Below are 24998 nucleotides of genomic sequence, written 5' to 3' on the forward strand. Positions count from 1 at the left end.
GGAGAGTGAGGAGGATTAGTAGCTGAATTCCCGGGAGCAGCGGATGGAGAGTGAGGAGGATTAGTAGCTGAATTCCCGGGAGCAGTGGATGGAGGGTGAGGAGGATTAGTAGCTGATTCCCCGGGAGCAGTGGATGGAGAGTGAGGAGGATTAGTAGCTGAATTCCCGGGAGTAGTGGATGGAGAGTGAGGAGGATTAGTAGCTGAATCCCCGGGAGCAGCGGATGGAGAGTGAGGAGGATTAGTAGCTGAATTCCCGGGAGCAGCGGATGGAGAGTGAGGAGGATTAGTAGCTGAATTCCCGGGAGTAGCGGATGGAGAGTGAGGAGGATTAGTAGCTGAATTCCCGGGAGCAGCGGATGGAGAGTGAGGAGGATTAGTAGCTGAATTCCCGGGAGCAGCGGATGGAGAGTGAGGAGGATTAGTAGCTGAATTCCCGGGAGCAGTGGATGGAGGGTGAGGAGGATTAGTAGCTGATTCCCCGGGAGTAGCGGATGGAGGGTGAGGAGGATTAGTAGCTGAATTCCCGGGAGCAGCGGATGGAGAGTGAGGAGGATTAGTAGCTGAATCCCCGGGAGTAGCGGATGGAGGGTGAGGAGGATTAGTAGCTGAATTCCCCGGGAGTAGTGGATGGAGAGTGAGGAGGATTAGTAGCTGAATTCCCGGGAGCAGCGGATGGAGAGTGAGGAGGATTAGTAGCTGAATTCCCGGGAGTAGCGGATGGAGAGTGAGGAGGATTAGTAGCTGAATTCCCGGGAGCAGCGGATGGAGAGTGAGGAGGATTAGTAGCTGAATTCCCGGGAGCAGCGGATGGAGAGTGAGGAGGATTAGTAGCTGAATTCCCGGGAGTAGCGGATGGAGGGTGAGGAGGATTAGTAGCTGATTCCCCGGGAGCAGTGGATGGAGGGTGAGGAGGATTAGTAGCTGAATTCCCGGGAGCAGTGGATGGAGGGTGAGGAGGATTAGTAGCTGAATTCCCGGGAGCAGCGGATGGAGAGTGAGGAGGATTAGTAGCTGAATCCCCGGGAGCAGCGGATGGAGGGTGAGGAGGATTAGTAGCTGAATTCCCGGGAGCAGCGGATGGAGAGTGAGGAGGATTAGTAGCTGAATTCCCGGGAGCAGTGGATGGAGGGTGAGGAGGATTAGTAGCTGAATTCCCGGGAGCAGCGGATGGAGAGTGAGGAGGATTAGTAGCTGAATTCCCGGGAGCAGCGGATGGAGAGTGAGGAGGATTAGTAGCTGAATTCCCGGGAGCAGCGGATGGAGAGTGAGGAGGATTAGTAGCTGAATTCCCGGGAGCAGCGGATGGAGAGTGAGGAGGATTAGTAGCTGAATTCCCGGGAGTAGCGGATGGAGGGTGAGGAGGATTAGTAGCTGAATTCCCGGGAGCAGCGGATGGAGGGTGAGGAGGATTAGTAGCTGATTCCCCGGGAGCAGTGGATGGAGAGTGAGGAGGATTAGTAGCTGAATTCCCGGGAGCAGCGGATGGAGAGTGAGGAGGATTAGTAGCTGAATTCCCGGGAGCAGCGGATGGAGAGTGAGGAGGATTAGTAGCTGATTCCCCGGGAGCAGCGGATGGAGAGTGAGGAGGATTAGTAGCTGATTCCCCGGGAGCAGTGGATGGAGGGTGAGGAGGATTAGTAGCTGAATTCCCGGGAGCAGCGGATGGAGAGTGAGGAGGATTAGTAGCTGAATTCCCCGGGAGTAGCGGATGGAGAGTGAGGAGGATTAGTAGCTGAATTCCCGGGAGCAGTGGATGGAGGGTGAGGAGGATTAGTAGCTGATTCCCCGGGAGCAGTGGATGGAGGGTGAGGAGGATTAGTAGCTGAATTCCCGGGAGTAGTGGATGGAGAGTGAGGAGGATTAGTAGCTGAATTCCCGGGAGTAGTGGATGGAGAGTGAGGAGGATTAGTAGCTGAATTCCCGGGAGCAGTGGATGGAGAGTGAGGAGGATTAGTAGCTGAATTCCCGGGAGCAGCGGATGGAGAGTGAGGAGGATTAGTAGCTGATTCCCCGGGAGCAGCGGATGGAGAGTGAGGAGGATTAGTAGCTGAATTCCCGGGAGCAGCGGATGGAGAGTGAGGAGGATTAGTAGCTGAATTCCCGGGAGCAGTGGATGGAGGGTGAGGAGGATTAGTAGCTGAATTCCCGGGAGTAGCGGATGGAGAGTGAGGAGGATTAGTAGCTGAATTCCCGGGAGTAGCGGATGGAGAGTGAGGAGGATTAGTAGCTGAATTCCCGGGAGTAGCGGATGGAGAGTGAGGAGGATTAGTAGCTGAATTCCCGGGAGTAGCGGATGGAGAGTGAGGAGGATTAGTAGCTGAATTCCCGGGAGCAGCGGATGGAGGGTGAGGAGGATTAGTAGCTGAATTCCCGGGAGCAGCGGATGGAGAGTGAGGAGGATTAGTAGCTGAATTCCCGGGAGCAGTGGATGGAGAGTGAGGAGGATTAGTAGCTGAATTCCCGGGAGCAGTGGATGGAGAGTGAGGAGGATTAGTAGCTGAATTCCCGGAAGCAGCGGATGGAGGGTGAGGAGGATTAGTAGCTGAATTCCCGGGAGCAGCGGATGGAGAGTGAGGAGGATTAGTAGCTGAATTCCCGGGAGCAGCGGATGGAGAGTGAGGAGGATTAGTAGCTGAATTCCCGGGAGCAGCGGATGGAGAGTGAGGAGGATTAGTAGCTGAATTCCCGGGAGCAGTGGATGGAGAGTGAGGAGGATTAGTAGCTGAATTCCCGGGAGCAGTGGATGGAGAGTGAGGAGGATTAGTAGCTGAATCCCCGGGAGCAGTGGATGGAGGGTGAGGAGGATTAGTAGCTGAATTCCCGGGAGCAGTGGATGGAGGGTGAGGAGGATTAGTAGCTGAATTCCCGGGAGTAGCGGATGGAGAGTGAGGATGATTAGTAGCTGAATTCCCGGGAGCAGCGGATGGAGAGTGAGGAGGATTAGTAGCTGAATTCCCGGGAGCAGTGGATGGAGGGTGAGGAGGATTAGTAGCTGAATTCCCGGGAGTAGCGGATGGAGAGTGAGGAGGATTAGTAGCTGAATTCCCGGGAGCAGCGGATGGAGAGTGAGGAGGATTAGTAGCTGAATTCCCGGGAGCAGTGGATGGAGGGTGAGGAGGATTAGTAGCTGAATTCCCGGGAGTAGCGGATGGAGAGTGAGGAGGATTAGTAGCTGAATCCCCGGGAGCAGCGGATGGAGAGTGAGGAGGATTAGTAGCTGATTCCCGGGAGCAGCGGATGGAGAGTGAGGAGGATTAGTAGCTGAATTCCCGGGAGCAGTGGATGGAGAGTGAGGAGGATTAGTAGCTGAATTCCCGGGAGTAGCGGATGGAGGGTGAGGAGGATTAGTAGCTGAATTCCCGGGAGCAGCGGATGGAGAGTGAGGAGGATTAGTAGCTGAATTCCCGGGAGCAGTGGATGGAGGGTGAGGAGGATTAGTAGCTGAATTCCCCGGAGCAGTGGATGGAGGGTGAGGAGGATTAGTAGCTGAATCCCCGGGAGCAGTGGATGGAGAGTGAGGAGGATTAGTAGCTGAATTCCCCGGAGCAGTGGATGGAGGGTGAGGAGGATTAGTAGCTGAATTCCCGGGAGCAGTGGATGGAGAGTGAGGAGGATTAGTAGCTGAATTCCCCGGAGCAGTGGATGGAGGGTGAGGAGGATTAGTAGCTGAATTCCCCGGAGCAGTGGATGGAGGGTGAGGAGGATTAGTAGCTGAATTCCCGGGAGCAGTGGATGGAGAGTGAGGAGGATTAGTAGCTGAATTCCCCGGAGCAGTGGATGGAGGGTGAGGAGGATTAGTAGCTGAATTCCCGGGAGCAGTGGATGGAGAGTGAGGAGGATTAGTAGCTGAATTCCCGGGAGCAGTGGATGGAGAGTGAGGAGGATTAGTAGCTGAATTCCCGGGAGCAGCGGATGGAGAGTGAGGAGGATTAGTAGCTGAATTCCCGGGAGCAGCGGATGGAGGGTGAGGAGGATTAGTAGCTGAATTCCCGGGAGTAGCGGATGGAGGGTGAGGAGGATTAGTAGCTGAATTCCCGGGAGCAGTGGATGGAGAGTGAGGAGGATTAGTAGCTGAATCCCCGGGAGCAGCGGATGGAGAGTGAGGAGGATTAGTAGCTGAATTCCCGGGAGTAGCGGATGGAGAGTGAGGAGGATTAGTAGCTGAATTCCCGGGAGTAGCGGATGGAGAGTGAGGAGGATTAGTAGCTGAATTCCCGGGAGTAGCGGATGGAGGGTGAGGAGGATTAGTAGCTGAATTCCCGGAAGCAGTGGATGGAGAGTGAGGAGGATTAGTAGCTGAATTCCCGGGAGCAGCGGATGGAGAGTGAGGAGGATTAGTAGCTGAATTCCCGGGAGCAGTGGATGGAGGGTGAGGAGGATTAGTAGCTGAATTCCCGGGAGCAGTGGATGGAGGGTGAGGAGGATTAGTAGCTGAATTCCCGGGAGCAGCGGATGGAGAGTGAGGAGGATTAGTAGCTGAATTCCCGGGAGCAGTGGATGGAGAGTGAGGAGGATTAGTAGCTGAATTCCCGGGAGCAGCGGATGGAGGGTGAGGAGGATTAGTAGCTGAATTCCCGGGAGCAGCGGATGGAGAGTGAGGAGGATTAGTAGCTGATTCCCCGGGAGCAGCGGATGGAGAGTGAGGAGGATTAGTAGCTGAATTCCCGGGAGTAGCGGATGGAGGGTGAGGAGGATTAGTAGCTGAATTCCCCGGAGCAGTGGATGGAGAGTGAGGAGGATTAGTAGCTGAATTCCCGGGAGCAGCGGATGGAGAGTGAGGAGGATTAGTAGCTGATTCCCCGGGAGCAGCGGATGGAGAGTGAGGAGGATTAGTAGCTGAATTCCCGGGAGCAGTGGATGGAGAGTGAGGAGGATTAGTAGCTGATTCCCCGGGAGCAGCGGATGGAGGGTGAGGAGGATTAGTAGCTGAATCCCCGGGAGCAGTGGATGGAGGGTGAGGAGGATTAGTAGCTGAATTCCCGGGAGCAGTGGATGGAGGGTGAGGAGGATTAGTAGCTGAATTCCCGGGAGCAGTGGATGGAGGGTGAGGAGGATTAGTAGCTGAATCCCCGGGAGCAGTGGATGGAGAGTGAGGAGGATTAGTAGCTGAATTCCCGGGAGCAGTGGATGGAGAGTGAGGAGGATTAGTAGCTGAATTCCCGGGAGCAGCGGATGGAGAGTGAGGAGGATTAGTAGCTGAATTCCCGGGAGCAGCGGATGGAGGGTGAGGAGGATTAGTAGCTGAATCCCCGGGAGCAGTGGATGGAGAGTGAGGAGGATTAGTAGCTGAATTCCCGGGAGCAGTGGATGGAGAGTGAGGAGGATTAGTAGCTGATTCCCCGGGAGCAGCGGATGGAGGGTGAGGAGGATTAGTAGCTGAATTCCCGGGAGCAGTGGATGGAGGGTGAGGAGGATTAGTAGCTGAATTCCCGGGAGCAGTGGATGGAGAGTGAGGAGGATTAGTAGCTGAATTCCCGGGAGCAGTGGATGGAGGGTGAGGAGGATTAGTAGCTGAATTCCCGGGAGCAGTGGATGGAGAGTGAGGAGGATTAGTAGCTGAATTCCCGGGAGCAGTGGATGGAGGGTGAGGAGGATTAGTAGCTGAATTCCCGGGAGCAGTGGATGGAGAGTGAGGAGGATTAGTAGCTGAATTCCCGGGAGTAGCGGATGGAGAGTGAGGAGGATTAGTAGCTGAATTCCCGGGAGCAGTGGATGGAGAGTGAGGAGGATTAGTAGCTGAATTCCCGGGAGCAGCGGATGGAGAGTGAGGAGGATTAGTAGCTGAATTCCCGGGAGCAGTGGATGGAGAGTGAGGAGGATTAGTAGCTGAATTCCCGGGAGCAGTGGATGGAGAGTGAGGAGGATTAGTAGCTGAATTCCCGGGAGCAGTGGATGGAGAGTGAGGAGGATTAGTAGCTGAATTCCCGGGAGCAGTGGATGGAGAGTGAGGAGGATTAGTAGCTGAATCCCCGGGAGCAGTGGATGGAGGGTGAGGAGGATTAGTAGCTGAATCCCCGGGAGCAGTGGATGGAGAGTGAGGAGGATTAGTAGCTGAATTCCCGGGAGCAGTGGATGGAGAGTGAGGAGGATTAGTAGCTGAATTCCCGGGAGCAGCGGATGGAGGGTGAGGAGGATTAGTAGCTGATTCCCCGGGAGTAGTGGATGGAGGGTGAGGAGGATTAGTAGCTGAATTCCCGGGAGCAGTGGATGGAGAGTGAGGAGGATTAGTAGCTGAATTCCCGGGAGCAGCGGATGGAGGGTGAGGAGGATTAGTAGCTGAATTCCCGGGAGCAGTGGATGGAGGGTGAGGAGGATTAGTAGCTGAATTCCCCGGGAGCAGTGGATGGAGAGTGAGGAGGATTAGTAGCTGAATTCCCGGGAGCAGCGGATGGAGAGTGAGGAGGATTAGTAGCTGAATTCCCGGGAGCAGTGGATGGAGAGTGAGGAGGATTAGTAGCTGAATTCCCGGGAGTAGCGGATGGAGAGTGAGGAGGATTAGTAGCTGAATCCCCGGGAGCAGCGGATGGAGGGTGAGGAGGATTAGTAGCTGAATTCCCGGGAGCAGTGGATGGAGAGTGAGGAGGATTAGTAGCTGAATCCCCGGGAGTAGCGGATGGAGAGTGAGGAGGATTAGTAGCTGAATCCCCGGGAGCAGTGGATGGAGGGTGAGGAGGATTAGTAGCTGAATTCCCGGGAGCAGTGGATGGAGAGTGAGGAGGATTAGTAGCTGAATCCCCGGGAGCAGCGGATGGAGGGTGAGGAGGATTAGTAGCTGAATTCCCGGGAGCAGCGGATGGAGAGTGAGGAGGATTAGTAGCTGAATCCCCGGGAGCAGCGGATGGAGGGTGAGGAGGATTAGTAGCTGAATTCCCGGGAGCAGTGGATGGAGGGTGAGGAGGATTAGTAGCTGAATTCCCGGGAGCAGCGGATGGAGAGTGAGGAGGATTAGTAGCTGAATTCCCAGGAGCAGCGGATGGAGGGTGAGGAGGATTAGTAGCTGAATTCCCGGGAGCAGTGGATGGAGGGTGAGGAGGATTAGTAGCTGAATTCCCGGGAGCAGTGGATGGAGGGTGAGGAGGATTAGTAGCTGAATTCCCGGGAGCAGCGGATGGAGAGTGAGGAGGATTAGTAGCTGAATTCCCGGGAGCAGTGGATGGAGAGTGAGGAGGATTAGTAGCTGAATTCCCGGGAGCAGCGGATGGAGGGTGAGGAGGATTAGTAGCTGAATTCCCGGGAGCAGTGGATGGAGGGTGAGGAGGATTAGTAGCTGAATTCCCGGGAGCAGTGGATGGAGGGTGAGGAGGATTAGTAGCTGAATTCCCGGGAGCAGCGGATGGAGAGTGAGGAGGATTAGTAGCTGATTCCCCGGGAGCAGTGGATGGAGAGTGAGGAGGATTAGTAGCTGAATTCCCGGGAGCAGCGGATGGAGGGTGAGGAGGATTAGTAGCTGAATTCCCGGGAGCAGTGGATGGAGAGTGAGGAGGATTAGTAGCTGAATTCCCGGGAGCAGTGGATGGAGGGTGAGGAGGATTAGTAGCTGAATTCCCGGGAGCAGTGGATGGAGAGTGAGGAGGATTAGTAGCTGAATTCCCGGGAGCAGCGGATGGAGAGTGAGGAGGATTAGTAGCTGAATTCCCGGGAGCAGTGGATGGAGGGTGAGGAGGATTAGTAGCTGAATTCCCGGGAGCAGTGGATGGAGGGTGAGGAGGATTAGTAGCTGAATTCCCGGGAGCAGTGGATGGAGGGTGAGGAGGATTAGTAGCTGAATTCCCGGGAGTAGCGGATGGAGAGTGAGGAGGATTAGTAGCTGAATTCCCGGGAGCAGCGGATGGAGGGTGAGGAGGATTAGTAGCTGAATTCCCGGGAGCAGTGGATGGAGAGTGAGGAGGATTAGTAGCTGAATTCCCGGGAGCAGCGGATGGAGGGTGAGGAGGATTAGTAGCTGAATTCCCGGGAGTAGCGGATGGAGAGTGAGGAGGATTAGTAGCTGAATTCCCGGGAGCAGCGGATGGAGGGTGAGGAGGATTAGTAGCTGAATTCCCGGGAGCAGTGGATGGAGAGTGAGGAGGATTAGTAGCTGAATTCCCGGGAGCAGTGGATGGAGGGTGAGGAGGATTAGTAGCTGAATTCCCGGGAGCAGTGGATGGAGAGTGAGGAGGATTAGTAGCTGAATTCCCGGGAGCAGTGGATGGAGAGTGAGGAGGATTAGTAGCTGAATTCCCGGGAGCAGCGGATGGAGGGTGAGGAGGATTAGTAGCTGAATTCCCGGGAGCAGTGGATGGAGGGTGAGGAGGATTAGTAGCTGAATTCCCGGGAGCAGCGGATGGAGGGTGAGGAGGATTAGTAGCTGAATTCCCGGGAGCAGTGGATGGAGAGTGAGGAGGATTAGTAGCTGATTCCCGGGAGCAGTGGATGGAGAGTGAGGAGGATTAGTAGCTGAATCCCCGGGAGCAGTGGATGGAGGGTGAGGAGGATTAGTAGCTGAATTCCCGGGAGCAGTGGATGGAGGGTGAGGAGGATTAGTAGCTGAATTCCCGGGAGCAGTGGATGGAGAGTGAGGAGGATTAGTAGCTGAATTCCCGGGAGCAGCGGATGGAGGGTGAGGAGGATTAGTAGCTGAATTCCCGGGAGCAGTGGATGGAGGGTGAGGAGGATTAGTAGCTGAATTCCCGGGAGTAGCGGATGGAGAGTGAGGAGGATTAGTAGCTGAATTCCCGGGAGCAGTGGATGGAGAGTGAGGAGGATTAGTAGCTGAATTCCCGGGAGTAGCGGATGGAGAGTGAGGAGGATTAGTAGCTGAATTCCCGGGAGCAGTGGATGGAGAGTGAGGAGGATTAGTAGCTGAATTCCCGGGAGTAGCGGATGGAGAGTGAGGAGGATTAGTAGCTGAATTCCCGGGAGCAGTGGATGGAGAGTGAGGAGGATTAGTAGCTGAATTCCCGGGAGCAGCGGATGGAGAGTGAGGAGGATTAGTAGCTGAATTCCCGGGAGCAGTGGATGGAGGGTGAGGAGGATTAGTAGCTGAATTCCCGGGAGCAGTGGATGGAGAGTGAGGAGGATTAGTAGCTGAATTCCCGGGAGTAGTGGATGGAGGGTGAGGAGGATTAGTAGCTGAATTCCCGGGAGCAGCGGATGGAGAGTGAGGAGGATTAGTAGCTGAATTCCCGGGAGTAGCGGATGGAGGGTGAGGAGGATTAGTAGCTGAATTCCCGGGAGCAGTGGATGGAGAGTGAGGAGGATTAGTAGCTGAATTCCCGGGAGTAGCGGATGGAGGGTGAGGAGGATTAGTAGCTGAATTCCCGGGAGCAGCGGATGGAGAGTGAGGAGGATTAGTAGCTGAATCAGAGGGAGCAGCGGATGGAGAGTGAGGAGGATTAGTAGCTGAATCAGAGGGAGCAGCGGATGGAGAGTGAGGAGGATTAGTAGCTGAATTCCCGGGAGCAGTGGATGGAGAGTGAGGAGGATTAGTAGCTGAATTCCCGGGAGCAGTGGATGGAGAGTGAGGAGGATTAGTAGCTGAATTCCCGGGAGTAGCGGATGGAGAGTGAGGAGGATTAGTAGCTGAATTCCCGGGAGCAGCGGATGGAGGGTGAGGAGGATTAGTAGCTGAATTCCCGGGAGCAGTGGATGGAGAGTGAGGAGGATTAGTAGCTGAATTCCCGGGAGCAGCGGATGGAGAGTGAGGAGGATTAGTAGCTGATTCCCCGGGAGCAGCGGATGGAGGGTGAGGAGGATTAGTAGCTGAATTCCCGGGAGCAGTGGATGGAGAGTGAGGAGGATTAGTAGCTGATTCCCCGGGAGCAGTGGATGGAGAGTGAGGAGGATTAGTAGCTGAATTCCCGGGAGCAGCGGATGGAGAGTGAGGAGGATTAGTAGCTGAATTCCCGGGAGCAGCGGATGGAGAGTGAGGAGGATTAGTAGCTGAATTCCCGGGAGCAGTGGATGGAGAGTGAGGAGGATTAGTAGCTGAATCCCCGGGAGCAGCGGATGGAGAGTGAGGAGGATTAGTAGCTGAATTCCCGGGAGCAGCGGATGGAGAGTGAGGAGGATTAGTAGCTGAATTCCCGGGAGCAGTGGATGGAGAGTGAGGAGGATTAGTAGCTGAATCCCCGGGAGCAGTGGATGGAGAGTGAGGAGGATTAGTAGCTGAATTCCCGGGAGCAGCGGATGGAGAGTGAGGAGGATTAGTAGCTGAATTCCCGGGAGCAGCGGATGGAGAGTGAGGAGGATTAGTAGCTGAATTCCCGGGAGCAGTGGATGGAGAGTGAGGAGGATTAGTAGCTGAATTCCCGGGAGTAGCGGATGGAGGGTGAGGAGGATTAGTAGCTGAATTCCCGGGAGCAGTGGATGGAGAGTGAGGAGGATTAGTAGCTGAATTCCCGGGAGTAGCGGATGGAGGGTGAGGAGGATTAGTAGCTGAATTCCCGGGAGTAGCGGATGGAGGGTGAGGAGGATTAGTAGCTGAATTCCCGGGAGCAGCGGATGGAGGGTGAGGAGGATTAGTAGCTGAATTCCCGGGAGTAGCGGATGGAGGGTGAGGAGGATTAGTAGCTGAATTCCCGGGAGCAGCGGATGGAGAGTGAGGAGGATTAGTAGCTGAATTCCCGGGAGCAGCGGATGGAGAGTGAGGAGGATTAGTAGCTGAATCCCCGGGAGCAGCGGATGGAGGGTGAGGAGGATTAGTAGCTGAATCCCCGGGAGCAGCGGATGGAGGGTGAGGAGGATTAGTAGCTGAATTCCCGGGAGTAGTGGATGGAGAGTGAGGAGGATTAGTAGCTGAATTCCCGGGAGTAGTGGATGGAGGGTGAGGAGGATTAGTAGCTGAATTCCCGGGAGCAGTGGATGGAGGGTGAGGAGGATTAGTAGCTGAATTCCCGGGAGCAGCGGATGGAGAGTGAGGAGGATTAGTAGCTGAATTCCCGGGAGCAGTGGATGGAGGGTGAGGAGGATTAGTAGCTGAATTCCCGGGAGCAGTGGATGGAGGGTGAGGAGGATTAGTAGCTGAATCCCCGGGAGCAGCGGATGGAGAGTGAGGAGGATTAGTAGCTGAATCCCCGGGAGCAGCGGATGGAGGGTGAGGAGGATTAGTAGCTGAATTCCCGGGAGCAGCGGATGGAGAGTGAGGAGGATTAGTAGCTGAATTCCCGGGAGTAGTGGATGGAGAGTGAGGAGGATTAGTAGCTGAATTCCCGGGAGTAGCGGATGGAGAGTGAGGAGGATTAGTAGCTGATTCCCCGGGAGCAGCGGATGGAGAGTGAGGAGGATTAGTAGCTGAATTCCCGGGAGCAGTGGATGGAGAGTGAGGAGGATTAGTAGCTGAATTCCCGGGAGTAGTGGATGGAGAGTGAGGAGGATTAGTAGCTGAATTCCCGGGAGTAGTGGATGGAGGGTGAGGAGGATTAGTAGCTGAATTCCCGGGAGCAGTGGATGGAGAGTGAGGAGGATTAGTAGCTGAATTCCCGGGAGCAGTGGATGGAGAGTGAGGAGGATTAGTAGCTGAATTCCCGGGAGCAGTGGATGGAGAGTGAGGAGGATTAGTAGCTGAATTCCCGGGAGCAGCGGATGGAGGGTGAGGAGGATTAGTAGCTGAATTCCCGGGAGTAGCGGATGGAGAGTGAGGAGGATTAGTAGCTGAATTCCCGGGAGCAGCGGATGGAGAGTGAGGAGGATTAGTAGCTGAATTCCCGGGAGCAGCGGATGGAGAGTGAGGAGGATTAGTAGCTGAATTCCCGGGAGCAGTGGATGGAGGGTGAGGAGGATTAGTAGCTGAATTCCCGGGAGCAGCGGATGGAGAGTGAGGAGGATTAGTAGCTGAATCCCCGGGAGCAGTGGATGGAGAGTGAGGAGGATTAGTAGCTGAATTCCCGGGAGCAGTGGATGGAGAGTGAGGAGGATTAGTAGCTGATTCCCCGGGAGTAGCGGATGGAGAGTGAGGAGGATTAGTAGCTGATTCCCGGGAGCAGTGGATGGAGGGTGAGGAGGATTAGTAGCTGATTCCCGGGAGCAGCGGATGGAGAGTGAGGAGGATTAGTAGCTGAATCCCCGGGAGCAGTGGATGGAGGGTGAGGAGGATTAGTAGCTGATTCCCCGGGAGCAGCGGATGGAGAGTGAGGAGGATTAGTAGCTGAATTCCCGGGAGCAGTGGATGGAGGGTGAGGAGGATTAGTAGCTGAATTCCCGGGAGCAGCGGATGGAGGGTGAGGAGGATTAGTAGCTGAATTCCCGGGAGCAGTGGATGGAGAGTGAGGAGGATTAGTAGCTGAATTCCCGGGAGTAGCGGATGGAGAGTGAGGAGGATTAGTAGCTGAATTCCCGGGAGTAGCGGATGGAGGGTGAGGAGGATTAGTAGCTGAATTCCCGGGAGTAGCGGATGGAGAGTGAGGAGGATTAGTAGCTGAATTCCCGGGAGCAGCGGATGGAGAGTGAGGAGGATTAGTAGCTGAATTCCCGGGAGCAGCGGATGGAGAGTGAGGAGGATTAGTAGCTGAATTCCCGGGAGCAGCGGATGGAGAGTGAGGAGGATTAGTAGCTGAATTCCCGGGAGTAGCGGATGGAGAGTGAGGAGGATTAGTAGCTGAATTCCCGGGAGCAGCGGATGGAGAGTGAGGAGGATTAGTAGCTGAATTCCCGGGAGCAGCGGATGGAGAGTGAGGAGGATTAGTAGCTGAATTCCCGGGAGTAGCGGATGGAGAGTGAGGAGGATTAGTAGCTGAATTCCCGGGAGCAGCGGATGGAGAGTGAGGAGGATTAGTAGCTGAATTCCCGGGAGCAGCGGATGGAGGGTGAGGAGGATTAGTAGCTGAATTCCCGGGAGCAGTGGATGGAGGGTGAGGAGGATTAGTAGCTGAATTCCCGGGAGCAGTGGATGGAGGGTGAGGAGGATTAGTAGCTGAATTCCCCGGAGCAGTGGATGGAGAGTGAGGAGGATTAGTAGCTGAATTCCCGGGAGCAGTGGATGGAGGGTGAGGAGGATTAGTAGCTGAATCCCCGGGAGCAGTGGATGGAGGGTGAGGAGGATTAGTAGCTGAATTCCCGGGAGCAGCGGATGGAGGGTGAGGAGGATTAGTAGCTGAATCCCCGGGAGCAGCGGATGGAGGGTGAGGAGGATTAGTAGCTGAATCCCCGGGAGCAGCGGATGGAGGGTGAGGAGGATTAGTAGCTGAATCCCCGGGAGCAGCGGATGGAGGGTGAGGAGGATTAGTAGCTGAATCCCCGGGAGCAGCGGATGGAGGGTGAGGAGGATTAGTAGCTGAATTCCCGGGAGCAGCGGATGGAGGGTGAGGAGGATTAGTAGCTGAATTCCCGGGAGCAGTGGATGGAGGGTGAGGAGGATTAGTAGCTGAATTCCCGGGAGCAGTGGATGGAGGGTGAGGAGGATTAGTAGCTGAATTCCCGGGAGCAGTGGATGGAGAGTGAGGAGGATTAGTAGCTGAATTCCCGGGAGCAGCGGATGGAGAGTGAGGAGGATTAGTAGCTGATTCCCCGGGAGCAGCGGATGGAGGGTGAGGAGGATTAGTAGCTGAATCCCCGGGAGCAGCGGATGGAGGGTGAGGAGGATTAGTAGCTGAATCCCCGGGAGCAGCGGATGGAGGGTGAGGAGGATTAGTAGCTGAATCCCCGGGAGCAGCGGATGGAGGGTGAGGAGGATTAGTAGCTGAATTCCCGGGAGTAGCGGATGGAGAGTGAGGAGGATTAGTAGCTGAATCCCCGGGAGCAGCGGATGGAGGGTGAGGAGGATTAGTAGCTGAATTCCCGGGAGCAGTGGATGGAGAGTGAGGAGGATTAGTAGCTGAATCCCCGGGAGCAGTGGATGGAGGGTGAGGAGGATTAGTAGCTGAATTCCCGGGAGCAGTGGATGGAGAGTGAGGAGGATTAGTAGCTGAATTCCCGGGAGTAGCGGATGGAGAGTGAGGAGGATTAGTAGCTGATTCCCCGGGAGCAGTGGATGGAGAGTGAGGAGGATTAGTAGCTGATTCCCCGGGAGCAGTGGATGGAGAGTGAGGAGGATTAGTAGCTGAATCCCCGGGAGCAGTGGATGGAGGGTGAGGAGGATTAGTAGCTGAATTCCCGGGAGCAGTGGATGGAGAGTGAGGAGGATTAGTAGCTGAATCCCCGGGAGCAGTGGATGGAGGGTGAGGAGGATTAGTAGCTGAATTCCCGGGAGCAGTGGATGGAGAGTGAGGAGGATTAGTAGCTGAATCCCCGGGAGCAGTGGATGGAGAGTGAGGAGGATTAGTAGCTGAATTCCCGGGAGCAGTGGATGGAGGGTGAGGAGGATTAGTAGCTGAATTCCCGGGAGCAGTGGATGGAGGGTGAGGAGGATTAGTAGCTGAATTCCCGGGAGCAGTGGATGGAGGGTGAGGAGGATTAGTAGCTGAATCCCCGGGAGCAGTGGATGGAGGGTGAGGAGGATTAGTAGCTGAATTCCCGGGAGCAGTGGATGGAGAGTGAGGAGGATTAGTAGCTGAATCCCCGGGAGCAGTGGATGGAGAGTGAGGAGGATTAGTAGCTGATTCCCCGGGAGTAGCGGATGGAGAGTGAGGAGGATTAGTAGCTGAATTCCCGGGAGCAGTGGATGGAGAGTGAGGAGGATTAGTAGCTGAATCCCCGGGAGTAGCGGATGGAGAGTGAGGAGGATTAGTAGCTGAATTCCCGGGAGCAGTGGATGGAGGGTGAGGAGGATTAGTAGCTGAATTCCCGGGAGCAGTGGATGGAGGGTGAGGAGGATTAGTAGCTGAATCCCCGGGAGCAGCGGATGGAGAGTGAGGAGGATTAGTAGCTGAATTCCCGGGAGTAGCGGATGGAGAGTGAGGAGGATTAGTAGCTGAATTCCCGGGAGTAGCGGATGGAGAGTGAGGAGGATTAGTAGCTGAATTCCCGGGAGTAGCGGATGGAGAGTGAGGAGGATTAGTAGCTGAATTCCCGGGAGCAGTGGATGGAGAGTGAGGAGGATTAGTAGCTGAATTCCCGGGAGCAGTGGATGGAGGGTGAGGAGGATTAGTAGCTGAATCCCCGGGAGCAGTGGATGGAGAGTGAGGAGGATTAGTAGCTGATTCCCCGGGAGCAGCGGATGGAGAGTGAGGAGGATTAGTAGCTGAATCCCCGGGAGCAGCGGATGGAGAGTGAGGAGGATTAGTAGCTGAATTCCCGGGAGCAGTGGATGGAGGGTGAGGAGGATTAGTAGCTGATTCCCCGGGAGCAGCGGATGGAGAGTGAGGAGGATTAGTAGCTGAATTCCCGGGAGCAGTGGATGGAGAGTGAGGAGGATTAGTAGCTGATTCCCCGGGAGCAGCGGATGGAGAGTGAGGAGGATTAGTAGCTGAATCCCCGGGAGCAGTGGATGGAGGGTGAGGAGGATTAGTAGCTGAATTCCCCGGGAGCAGTGGATGGAGAGTGAGGAGGATTAGTAGCTGAATTCCCGGGAGCAGTGGATGGAGAGTGAGGAGGATTAGTAGCTGAATCCCCGGGAGCAGTGGATGGAGAGTGAGGAGGATTAGTAGCTGAATTCCCGGGAGCAGCGGATGGAGAGTGAGGAGGATTAGTAGCTGAATTCCCGGGAGCAGCGGATGGAGAGTGAGGAGGATTAGTAGCTGAATCCCCGGGAGCAGCGGATGGAGAGTGAGGAGGATTAGTAGCTGAATTCCCGGGAGCAGTGGATGGAGGGTGAGGAGGATTAGTAGCTGAATTCCCGGGAGCAGTGGATGGAGAGTGAGGAGGATTAGTAGCTGAATTCCCGGGAGTAGCGGATGGAGGGTGAGGAGGATTAGTAGCTGAATTCCCGGGAGTAGCGGATGGAGGGTGAGGAGGATTAGTAGCTGAATTCCCCGGGAGCAGCGGATGGAGGGTGAGGAGGATTAGTAGCTGAATTCCCGGGAGTAGCGGATGGAGGGTGAGGAGGATTAGTAGCTGAATTCCCGGGAGTAGCGGATGGAGGGTGAGGAGGATTAGTAGCTGAATTCCCCGGGAGCAGCGGATGGAGGGTGAGGAGGATTAGTAGCTGAATTCCCGGGAGTAGCGGATGGAGGGTGAGGAGGATTAGTAGCTGAATTCCCGGGAGCAGTGGATGGAGGGTGAGGAGGATTAGTAGCTGAATTCCCGGGAGCAGTGGATGGAGGGTGAGGAGGATTAGTAGCTGAATTCCCGGGAGCAGTGGATGGAGGGTGAGGAGGATTAGTAGCTGAATTCCCGGGAGCAGCGGATGGAGAGTGAGGAGGATTAGTAGCTGAATTCCCGGGAGCAGTGGATGGAGAGTGAGGAGGATTAGTAGCTGAATTCCCGGGAGCAGTGGATGGAGAGTGAGGAGGATTAGTAGCTGAATCCCCGGGAGCAGCGGATGGAGGGTGAGGAGGATTAGTAGCTGAATTCCCGGGAGCAGCGGATGGAGAGTGAGGAGGATTAGTAGCTGAATTCCCGGGAGCAGCGGATGGAGGGTGAGGAGGATTAGTAGCTGAATTCCCGGGAGCAGTGGATGGAGAGTGAGGAGGATTAGTAGCTGAATTCCCCGGGAGCAGTGGATGGAGAGTGAGGAGGATTAGTAGCTGAATTCCCGGGAGTAGTGGATGGAGGGTGAGGAGGATTAGTAGCTGAATTCCCCGGGAGCAGTGGATGGAGAGTGAGGAGGATTAGTAGCTGAATTCCCGGGAGTAGTGGATGGAGGGTGAGGAGGATTAGTAGCTGAATTCCCCGGGAGCAGTGGATGGAGAGTGAGGAGGATTAGTAGCTGAATCCCCGGGAGCAGCGGATGGAGAGTGAGGAGGATTAGTAGCTGAATTCCCGGGAGTAGCGGATGGAGAGTGAGGAGGATTAGTAGCTGAATTCCCGGGAGTAGCGGATGGAGAGTGAGGAGGATTAGTAGCTGAATTCCCGGGAGTAGCGGATGGAGAGTGAGGAGGATTAGTAGCTGAATTCCCGGGAGCAGCGGATGGAGAGTGAGGAGGATTAGTAGCTGAATTCCCGGAAGCAGCGGATGGAGGGTGAGGAGGATTAGTAGCTGAATTCCCGGGAGCAGTGGATGGAGAGTGAGGAGGATTAGTAGCTGAATTCCCGGGAGCAGTGGATGGAGGGTGAGGACTATCAGTTGCTGAGGACTATCAGTTGCTGAATGTCCGCCCGGCTCAGGGATACACCCGAATATTGCTGCAGCTGAAATCCGCTCACTCACCACACACTGGGAATCAAACCTGGGACCTTTGTCCAACTGAGTGATCGGGGGCACCTGGAAATCGAGCCCTTCTAATTAACACAACCTGATTCTCCTTTCCAGTCTCCGTTTTGTCTTCTTGGGGTTCATCAGGAGTTACGGTTTCACAGTCATCGAAGGCCTGCACAGCCTCTCGAACCAATGTGCCCGGACAGAGGGCCTGGATACATAGTGCTGTGGGAGAGACAGGAAAGGTGCTGTTAACTGAACCTCCTCGACCCTGTCGACACACACTGGGTACAACAACAATAATCTGCATTTATATAGCACCTTTCATGACCTCAGGACATCCCAATGCTGTTTTAGTGATGTTGGTTGAGGGATAAATATTGGTCAGGACATGGGGGAGAACTCCCCTACTCTTCGTCAAATAGTGGCTGTGGGATCTTTTAAATCTGTCTGAGTGGGCAGATGGTTTAACGTCTCATCCAAAAGGCGGCACCTTCGACAGAGCAGCGCTCCCTCAGTACTGCACTGGAATATCAGCCTGAATTATGGGCTCAAGTCTTTGGAGTGGGGCTTGAACCCAGGAATTTCTGACTCAGAGGCGAGAATGCTACTACTGAGTCACGGCTGACATTACAGTACCTGTCCACCCACATCCGCCTCACTTTGGCAGATGATTCATGTCGATGGAGAATGTTCTTCCCAAAGGAGACTGCACCAGCACACTGGGAGGAACCATTAAGAGACATGAATCATGCTGGATTATTCTTCGGAACAGCTTCAATCATAATACATCCCAGAAACTAATGAAAAATATCCCATCAGTACAGCTGACTAAATGTGATCCTGGGAAAGTATGCACACTGCACATGCTCAGACTGCACAATCCAAAGTCAGCTCACAGAGTCATCGCTCTGGGCAAAAATAACAAGCCCAACCATTTGAGAGAGGCTGAGTCCTTCAAGTCAAATCTTTCATGAAGGCATTAAAATGCAAAAGACAATTTAATTAATAAATTTAATCATGATATTGTCAGATATGTAATATTTTTGTATGTTTTTCAAAATTTTGTTTCAACCCTTATTTTGGACATTAGAAATTTCAGTTACTGAGAAAAAAAATAGCATATGAACAACAAATCAGAAAGCATTTTAAGTAATTTCTGACTACCCAGTAGCCAGATTGTGCAATTACAGGGTGATATACTCTCACTATAAAATAACAATTACTGTGTGACAGCTTTGACATTGAAAAGGCCCATCACAGCGCCAGTGACAAGGGTAACAGGTACTCTGTGAGTTTTCAATGAAATATGGGCGCCATGTCCACAGTTTAATATATAATAGATAGATTGTTCATCTTGTTACATGTGTAAGCTGACAGGAGCGTGCTGGGAGGGTTGCTCCATTAATAAGCAGGTTGACACTGCTCATTAACGTTTACCCCTGTCCCAAGGCACCGCACCCGGAGGCCGAGTCAAGAAATGGTAGACACCTTCATAGAGGAGGGCAGAATCCATTGGCTGCAAAGGCCGGGCGTTGGACCTGGGGCCTCTGGCTAACACCTCAATTCTTGTTGTTCAAGTCAGCAGCTTTTCTGAATAGGAGTCTTACTGTGAAAGTTACCCTGTTGAGGGCACGAATCCCTTCTGATTAACACCGTGTCAGCTTTCAGGGCTGGTACACAGCCCGTCAGGACTGCTACACTGTGGCACTGTGTGTCTGCAGGCCGGTGAATTCCCAGATAAACATGGGCTTTGATATCTGCCCTTTCCCCACCACACTCGGGCTGTTGCTGAACGTACCTTCCGATAAGTATTTTAGGCAGGTGCTTTTGCCTGCAAGAGGCTTGCCCAGAATACAAGCCTTGACGGGGAATGGGGGAAACACAGGGGGTGGGGTTGGTGGTTTGGTAGGGTTGACAATCTCAAAGATCCGGTGAACCACATGTCCCAGAATGTTATTATTTGGTGGTGGGCCGCGAATGTCTCCATCTTCAGAGGGCTTCCATTCACCAGTCATCATCTGAGACAGGGAGAGAGAGAGGGGGAGGGGGGAGAGAGGGGGAGGGGGGAGAGAGGGGGAGGGGGAGAGAGAGAGAGAGGTGAAGGTTAAAGAGGAGGAGGGTGAGAGAGGGGGTGGGTGAGGGAGGGGGAGGGAGTTGGAGAGGGAGGGGGCGGGGGGAGCGAGAGGGGTCGCGGGGGGAGCGAGAGGGGTCGCGGGGGAGCGAGAGGGGTCGCGGGGGAGCGAGAGGGGTCGCGGGGGAGCGAGAGGGGTCGCGGGGGAGCGAGAGGGGTCGCGGGGGAGCGAGAGGGGTCGCGGGGGAGCGAGAGGGGTCGCGGGGGAGCGAGAGGGGTCGCGGGGGAGCGAGAGGGGGCGCGGGGGAGCGAGAGGGGGCGCGGGGGAGCGAGAGGGGGCGCGGGGGAGCGAGAGGGGGCGCGGGGGAGCGAGAGGGGGCGCGGGGGAGCGAGAGGGGGCGCGGGGGAGCGAGAGGGGGCGCGGGGGAGCGAGAGGGGGCGCGGGGGAGCGAGAGGGACAGACAGAGAGAGACAGAGGCAGAGAGACAGAGAGAGAGAGGCAGAGAGAGAGAGAGAGAGAGATGGCGGAGGGATGGGAGGAGAGGGAGAGACAGCGATAGAGTGTGAAACAGAGAGAAAGGGACAGAGTGAAAGAGAGGGCAGGCGACAGAGAGAGACAGGGTAAGAGAGAGAAAGACAGGGAGAAAGAGACAGACAGACAGAGATGGAGAGAGTGAAAGAGAAAGACGGAGCGAGTGACAGGGGCAGTGAAAGAGACAGCGATTAGGACAGAGAGGGAGACAGGGACACAGAGTGATTTAGAGAGACACACAGAGAGAATGATAGAAAGACAGACAGTGAGAGAGATGCAGAGTCAGCCATTGAGAAACAGAGCAAGAATGATAGAGAGGAAGGGAGAGATGGAGAGAGTGAGAGATAGACAGAAATACATAGAGAGGGAGATAGACGTTGAGATACGAACAGATGGAGAGTCAGAAACAGAGAAGGACGAGGGAGCGGAGGGAGGTGAACGCAGCAAGGGAGAGGGAGTGAGAAACAAATCTTTTAATATGAAAATGTACATGAAAATCACATCAGAAAATGCAGGCTATTATCTTTTTGAATAATTTGTTTAAACACGGTCCCTAATGCAAACCGAATTTAAATTAAAAGGTATAACACAGACTCAACCTTAAGAGGCACAAAAGGCATCAAGGGGTATGGGGACAGAGCGGGAACATGGTATTGAGATAGACGATCAGCCATGATCACAGCTGAGAGGAGCCGAGCGGAGCGGAGGGAGGGTCCGATAAAAGGCGGGATTTCAGAGCGCTGAGAACAGCTGAGAGGAGCCGAGCGGAGCGGAGGGAGGGTCCGATAAAAGGCGGGATTTCAGAGCGCTGAGAACAGCTGAGAGGAGCCGAGCCGAGCGGAGGGAGCGTCCGATAAAAGGCGGGATTTCAGAGCGCTGAGAACAGCTGAGAGGAGCCGAGCCGAGCGGAGGGAGCGTCCGATAAAAGGCGGGATTTCAGAGCGCTGAGAACAGCTGAGAGGAGCCGAGCCGAGCGGAGGGAGCGTCCGATAAAAGGCGGGATTTCAGAGCGCTGAGATCAGCTGAGAGGAGCCGAGCCGAGCGGAGGGAGCGTCCGATAAAAGGCGGGATTTCAGAGCGCTGAGAGGAGCCGAGCCGAGCGGAGGGAGCGTCCGATAAAAGGCGGGATTTCAGAGCGCTGAGAGGAGCCGAGCGGAGCGGAGCTGCGACCGAGTTCGAAGTGACGTCAGGAATCAGATCGGGACGCGACACAGGGGAGGCACCTGATTGGGGAGTAGGTTCAGGTGAGTATTTCTACTTATCGACAGTAACTGAAGTAAAAGGAAAGGGAAGGTCTGCAGGTCTTATTGGAAGTAGCGTTTATTTTTTAGTGAATCAAGGTCCCCAGTGTAGTTAACATTCTCTAAATTGAGAACAATTTAAAGGAGTAAACTCCTTAAAGGGAGTGGTAAGTAGTTTTTCTTTCCTTTTTTTTCTCTTGACATTGCAGTTGTTGTTAAGCTAACTTAAGGGTTAAGTCATGGCAGGAGATCCCAGAGCCGTGTCATGTTCCTCTTGTGAGATGTGGGAATTCAGGGCTCCTTCCTGTATCCCTGATTCCTTCACCTGCGGGAAGTGTGTCCAGCTGCAGCTATTGTTTGACCGCTTGACGGCTCTGGAGCTGCGGATGGACTCACTTTGGAGCATCCGCGATGCTGAGAAAGTCGGGGATAGCACGTTCAGTGAGTTGGTCACACCACAGATAAAAATTACTGAGGGAGATAGTGAATGGGTGACCAACAGACAGAGGAAGAGTAGGAAGGCAGTGCAGGGGTCCCCTGCGGTCATCTCCCTCCAAAACAGGTATACCGTTTTGGATACTGTTGGGGGAGATGGCTCACCAGGGGAAGGTGGCAGTGGCCAGGTTCATGGCACCGTGGCTGGCTCTGCTGCACAGGAGGGCAGGAAAAAGAGTGGCAGAGCTATAGTGATAGGGGACTCGATTGTAAGGGGAATAGACAGGCGTTTCTGCGGACGCAACCGAGACTCCAGGATGGTATGTTGCCTCCCTGGTGCAAGGGTCAAGGATGTCTCGGAGCGGCTGCAGGACATTCTGGAGGGGGAGGGTGAACAGCCAGTTGTCGTGGTGCATATAGGCACCAACAATATAGGTAAAAAACAGGATGAGGTCCTACAAGCTGAATTTAGGGAGTTAGGAGTTAAACTAAAGAGTAGGACCTCAAAGGTAGTAATCTCAGGATTGCTACCAGTGACACGGGCAAGTCAGAGTAGGAATGACAGGATAGCAAAGATGAATACGTGGCTTGAGAGATGGTGCAAGAGGGAGGGATTCAAATTCCTGGGCCATTGGAACCGGTTCTGGGGGAGGTGGGACCAGTACAAATTGGACGGTCTGCATCTGGGCAGGACTGGAACCAATGTCCCAGGGGGAGTGTTTGCCAGTGCTGTTGGGGAGGGTTTAAACTAATGTGGCAGGGGGATGGGAACCGATGCAGGAAGTCAGTGGGAAATAAAATGGTGACAGAAACAAAAGGCAGTAAGGGAGAGTGTACAGAACATGACCGGACAGATGGTCTGAGAAAGCAGGGCAAAGACCAAGGGAAGTCTAGATTAAACTGCATTTATTTCAATGCAAGAAGTCTGATGGGCAAGGCAGATGAACTCAGGGCATGGATGGGTACATGGGACTGGGATGTTATAGCTATTACTGAAACATGGCTAAGGGAGGGGCAGGACTGGCAGCTCAATGTTCCAGGGTACAGATGCTATTGGAAAGATAGAGCAGGAGGTAAGAGAGGAGGGGGAGTTGCGTTCTTGATTAGGGAGAACATCACGGCAGTAGTGAGAGGGCATATATCCGAGGGTTCGCCCACTGAGTCTATATTGGTAGAACTGAAAAATAAGAAGGGAGAGATCACTTTGATAGGATTGTACTACAGACCCCCAAATAGTCAATGGGAAATTGAGGAGCAAATATGTAAGGAGATTACAGACAGTTGCAAGAAAAATAGGGTGGTAATAGTAGGGGACTTTAACTTTCCCAACATTGACTGGGACAGCCATAGCATTAGGGGCTTGGATGGAGAGAAATTTGTTGAGTGTATTCAGGAGGAATTTCTCATTCAGTATGGGGATGGCCCGACTAGAGAGGGGGCAAAACTTGACCTCCTCTTGGGAAATAAGGAAGGGCAGGTGACAGAAGTGATAGTGAGGGATCACTTTGGGACAAGTGATCATAATTCCATTAGTTTTAAGATAGCTATGGAGAAGGATAGGTCTGGCCCAAAAGTTAAAATTCTAAATTGGGGAAAGGCCAATTTTGATGGATCAGACAGGAACTTTCAGAAGTTGATTGGGAGAGTCTGTTGGCAGGCAAAGGGACGTCTGGTAAGTGGGAGGCTTTCAAAAGTGTGTTAACCAGGGTTCAGGGTAAGCACATTCCTTATAAAGTGAAGGGCAAGGCTGGTAGAAGTAGGGAACCTTGGATGACTCGGGAGATTGAGGCACTAGTCAAAAAGAAGAAGGAGGCATATGACATGCATAGGCAGCTGGGATCAAGTGGATCCCTTGAAGAGTATAGAGATTGCCGGAGTAGAGTTAAGAGAGAAATCAGGAGGGCAAAAAGGGGATATGAGATTGCTTTGGCAGATCAGGCAAAGGTGAATCCAAAGAGCTTCTACAAATACATAAAGGGCAAAAGGGTAACTAGGGAGAGAGTAGGGCCTCTTAAGGATCAACAAGGTCATCTATGTGCGGAACCACAAGAAATGGGTGAGATCCTGAATGAATATTTCACATCGGTATTTACAGTTGAGAAAGGCATGGATATTAGGGAACTTGGGGAAATAAATAGTGATGTCTTGAGGAGTGTACATATTACAGAGAGGGAGGTGCTGGAAGTCTTAACGCGCATCAAGGTAGATAAATCTCCGGGACCTGATGAAATGTATCCCAGGACGTTATGGGAGGTTAGGGAGGAAATTGCGGGTCCCCTAGCAGAGATATTTGAATCATCCACCGCTACAGGTGAGGTGCCTGAAGATTGGAGGGTAGCAAATGTTGTGCCTTTGTTTAAGAAGGGCGGCAGGGAAAAGCCTGGGAACTACAGACCAGTGAGCCTGACATCTGTAGTGGGTAAGTTGTTAGAGGGTATTCTGAGGGACAGGATCTACAGGCATTTGGAGAGGCAGGGACTAATTAGGAGCAGTCAGCATGGTTTTGTGAGAGGAAAATCATGTCTCACGAATTTGATTGAGTTTTTTGAAGGGGTAACCAAGAAGATAGATGAGGGCTGTGCAGTAGACGTGGTCTACATGGACTTCAGCAAAGCATTTGACAAGGTACCGCATGGTAGGTTGTTACATAAGGTTAAATCTCATGGGATCCAAGGTGAGGTAGCCAATTGGATACAAAATTGGCTTGACGACAGAAGACAGAGGGTGGTTGTAGAGGGTTGTTTTTCAAACTGGATGCCTGTGTCCAGCAGTGTGCCTCAGGGATCGGTGCTGGGTCCGCTGTTATTTGTTATTTATATTAATGATTTGGATGAGAATTTAGGAGGCATGGTTAGTAAGTTTGCAGATGACACCAAGATTGGTGGCATTGTGGACAGTGAAGAAGGTTATCTAGGATTGCAACGGGATCTTGATCAATTGGGCCAGTGGGCCGATGAATGGCAGATGGAGTTTAATTTAGATAAATGTGAGGTGATGCATTTTGGTAGATCGAATCGGGCCAGGACCTACTCCGTTAATGGTAGGGCGTTGGGGAGAGTTATAGAACAAAGAGATCTCGGAGTACAGGTTCATAGCTCCTTGAAAGTGGAGTCACAGGTGGATAGGGTGGTGAAGAAGGCATTCGGCATGCTTGGTTTCATTGGTCAGAACATTGAATGCAGGAGTTGGGATGTCTTGTTGAAGTTGTACAGGGCATTGGTGAGGCCACACTTGGAGTACTGTGTACAGTTCTGGTCACCCTATTATAGAAAGGATATTATTAAACTAGAAAGAGTGCAGAAAAGATTTACTAGGATGCTACCGGGACTTGATGGTTTGACTTACAGGGAGAGGTTAGACAGACTGGGACTTTTTTCCCTGGAGAGTAGGAGGTTAAGGGGTGATCTTATAGAAGTCTATAAAATAATGAGGGGCATAGATAAGGTCGATAGTCAAAATCTTTTCCCAAAGGTAGGGGAGTCTATAACGAGGGGGCATAGATTTAAGGTGAGAGGGGAGAGATACAAAAGGGTCCAGAGGGGCAATTTTTTCACTCAAAGGGTGG

At 53.5% G+C, this 24998-nt stretch overlaps 1 protein-coding gene across 1 annotated transcript in view; it reads right to left on the minus strand.

Annotated features, from left to right (window-relative positions):
- The window catches only part of spef2 (sperm flagellar 2), a 326363-nt gene that overhangs the window by 264104 nt on the left and 37261 nt on the right, over nt 1-24998 (minus strand). The window contains exons 8-9 of the mRNA XM_067982078.1: nt 18953-19172; nt 17249-17376 (exon numbers count right to left, since the gene is read on the minus strand). Of these exons, the coding sequence (XP_067838179.1) occupies nt 17249-17376; nt 18953-19172 (348 nt within the window). The remainder of the gene's footprint in view (nt 1-17248; nt 17377-18952; nt 19173-24998) is intronic.

This window comes from Heptranchias perlo, chromosome 4 (assembly GCF_035084215.1).
Source record: "Heptranchias perlo isolate sHepPer1 chromosome 4, sHepPer1.hap1, whole genome shotgun sequence".
NCBI classification, from domain to species: Eukaryota; Metazoa; Chordata; class Chondrichthyes; order Hexanchiformes; family Hexanchidae; genus Heptranchias; species Heptranchias perlo.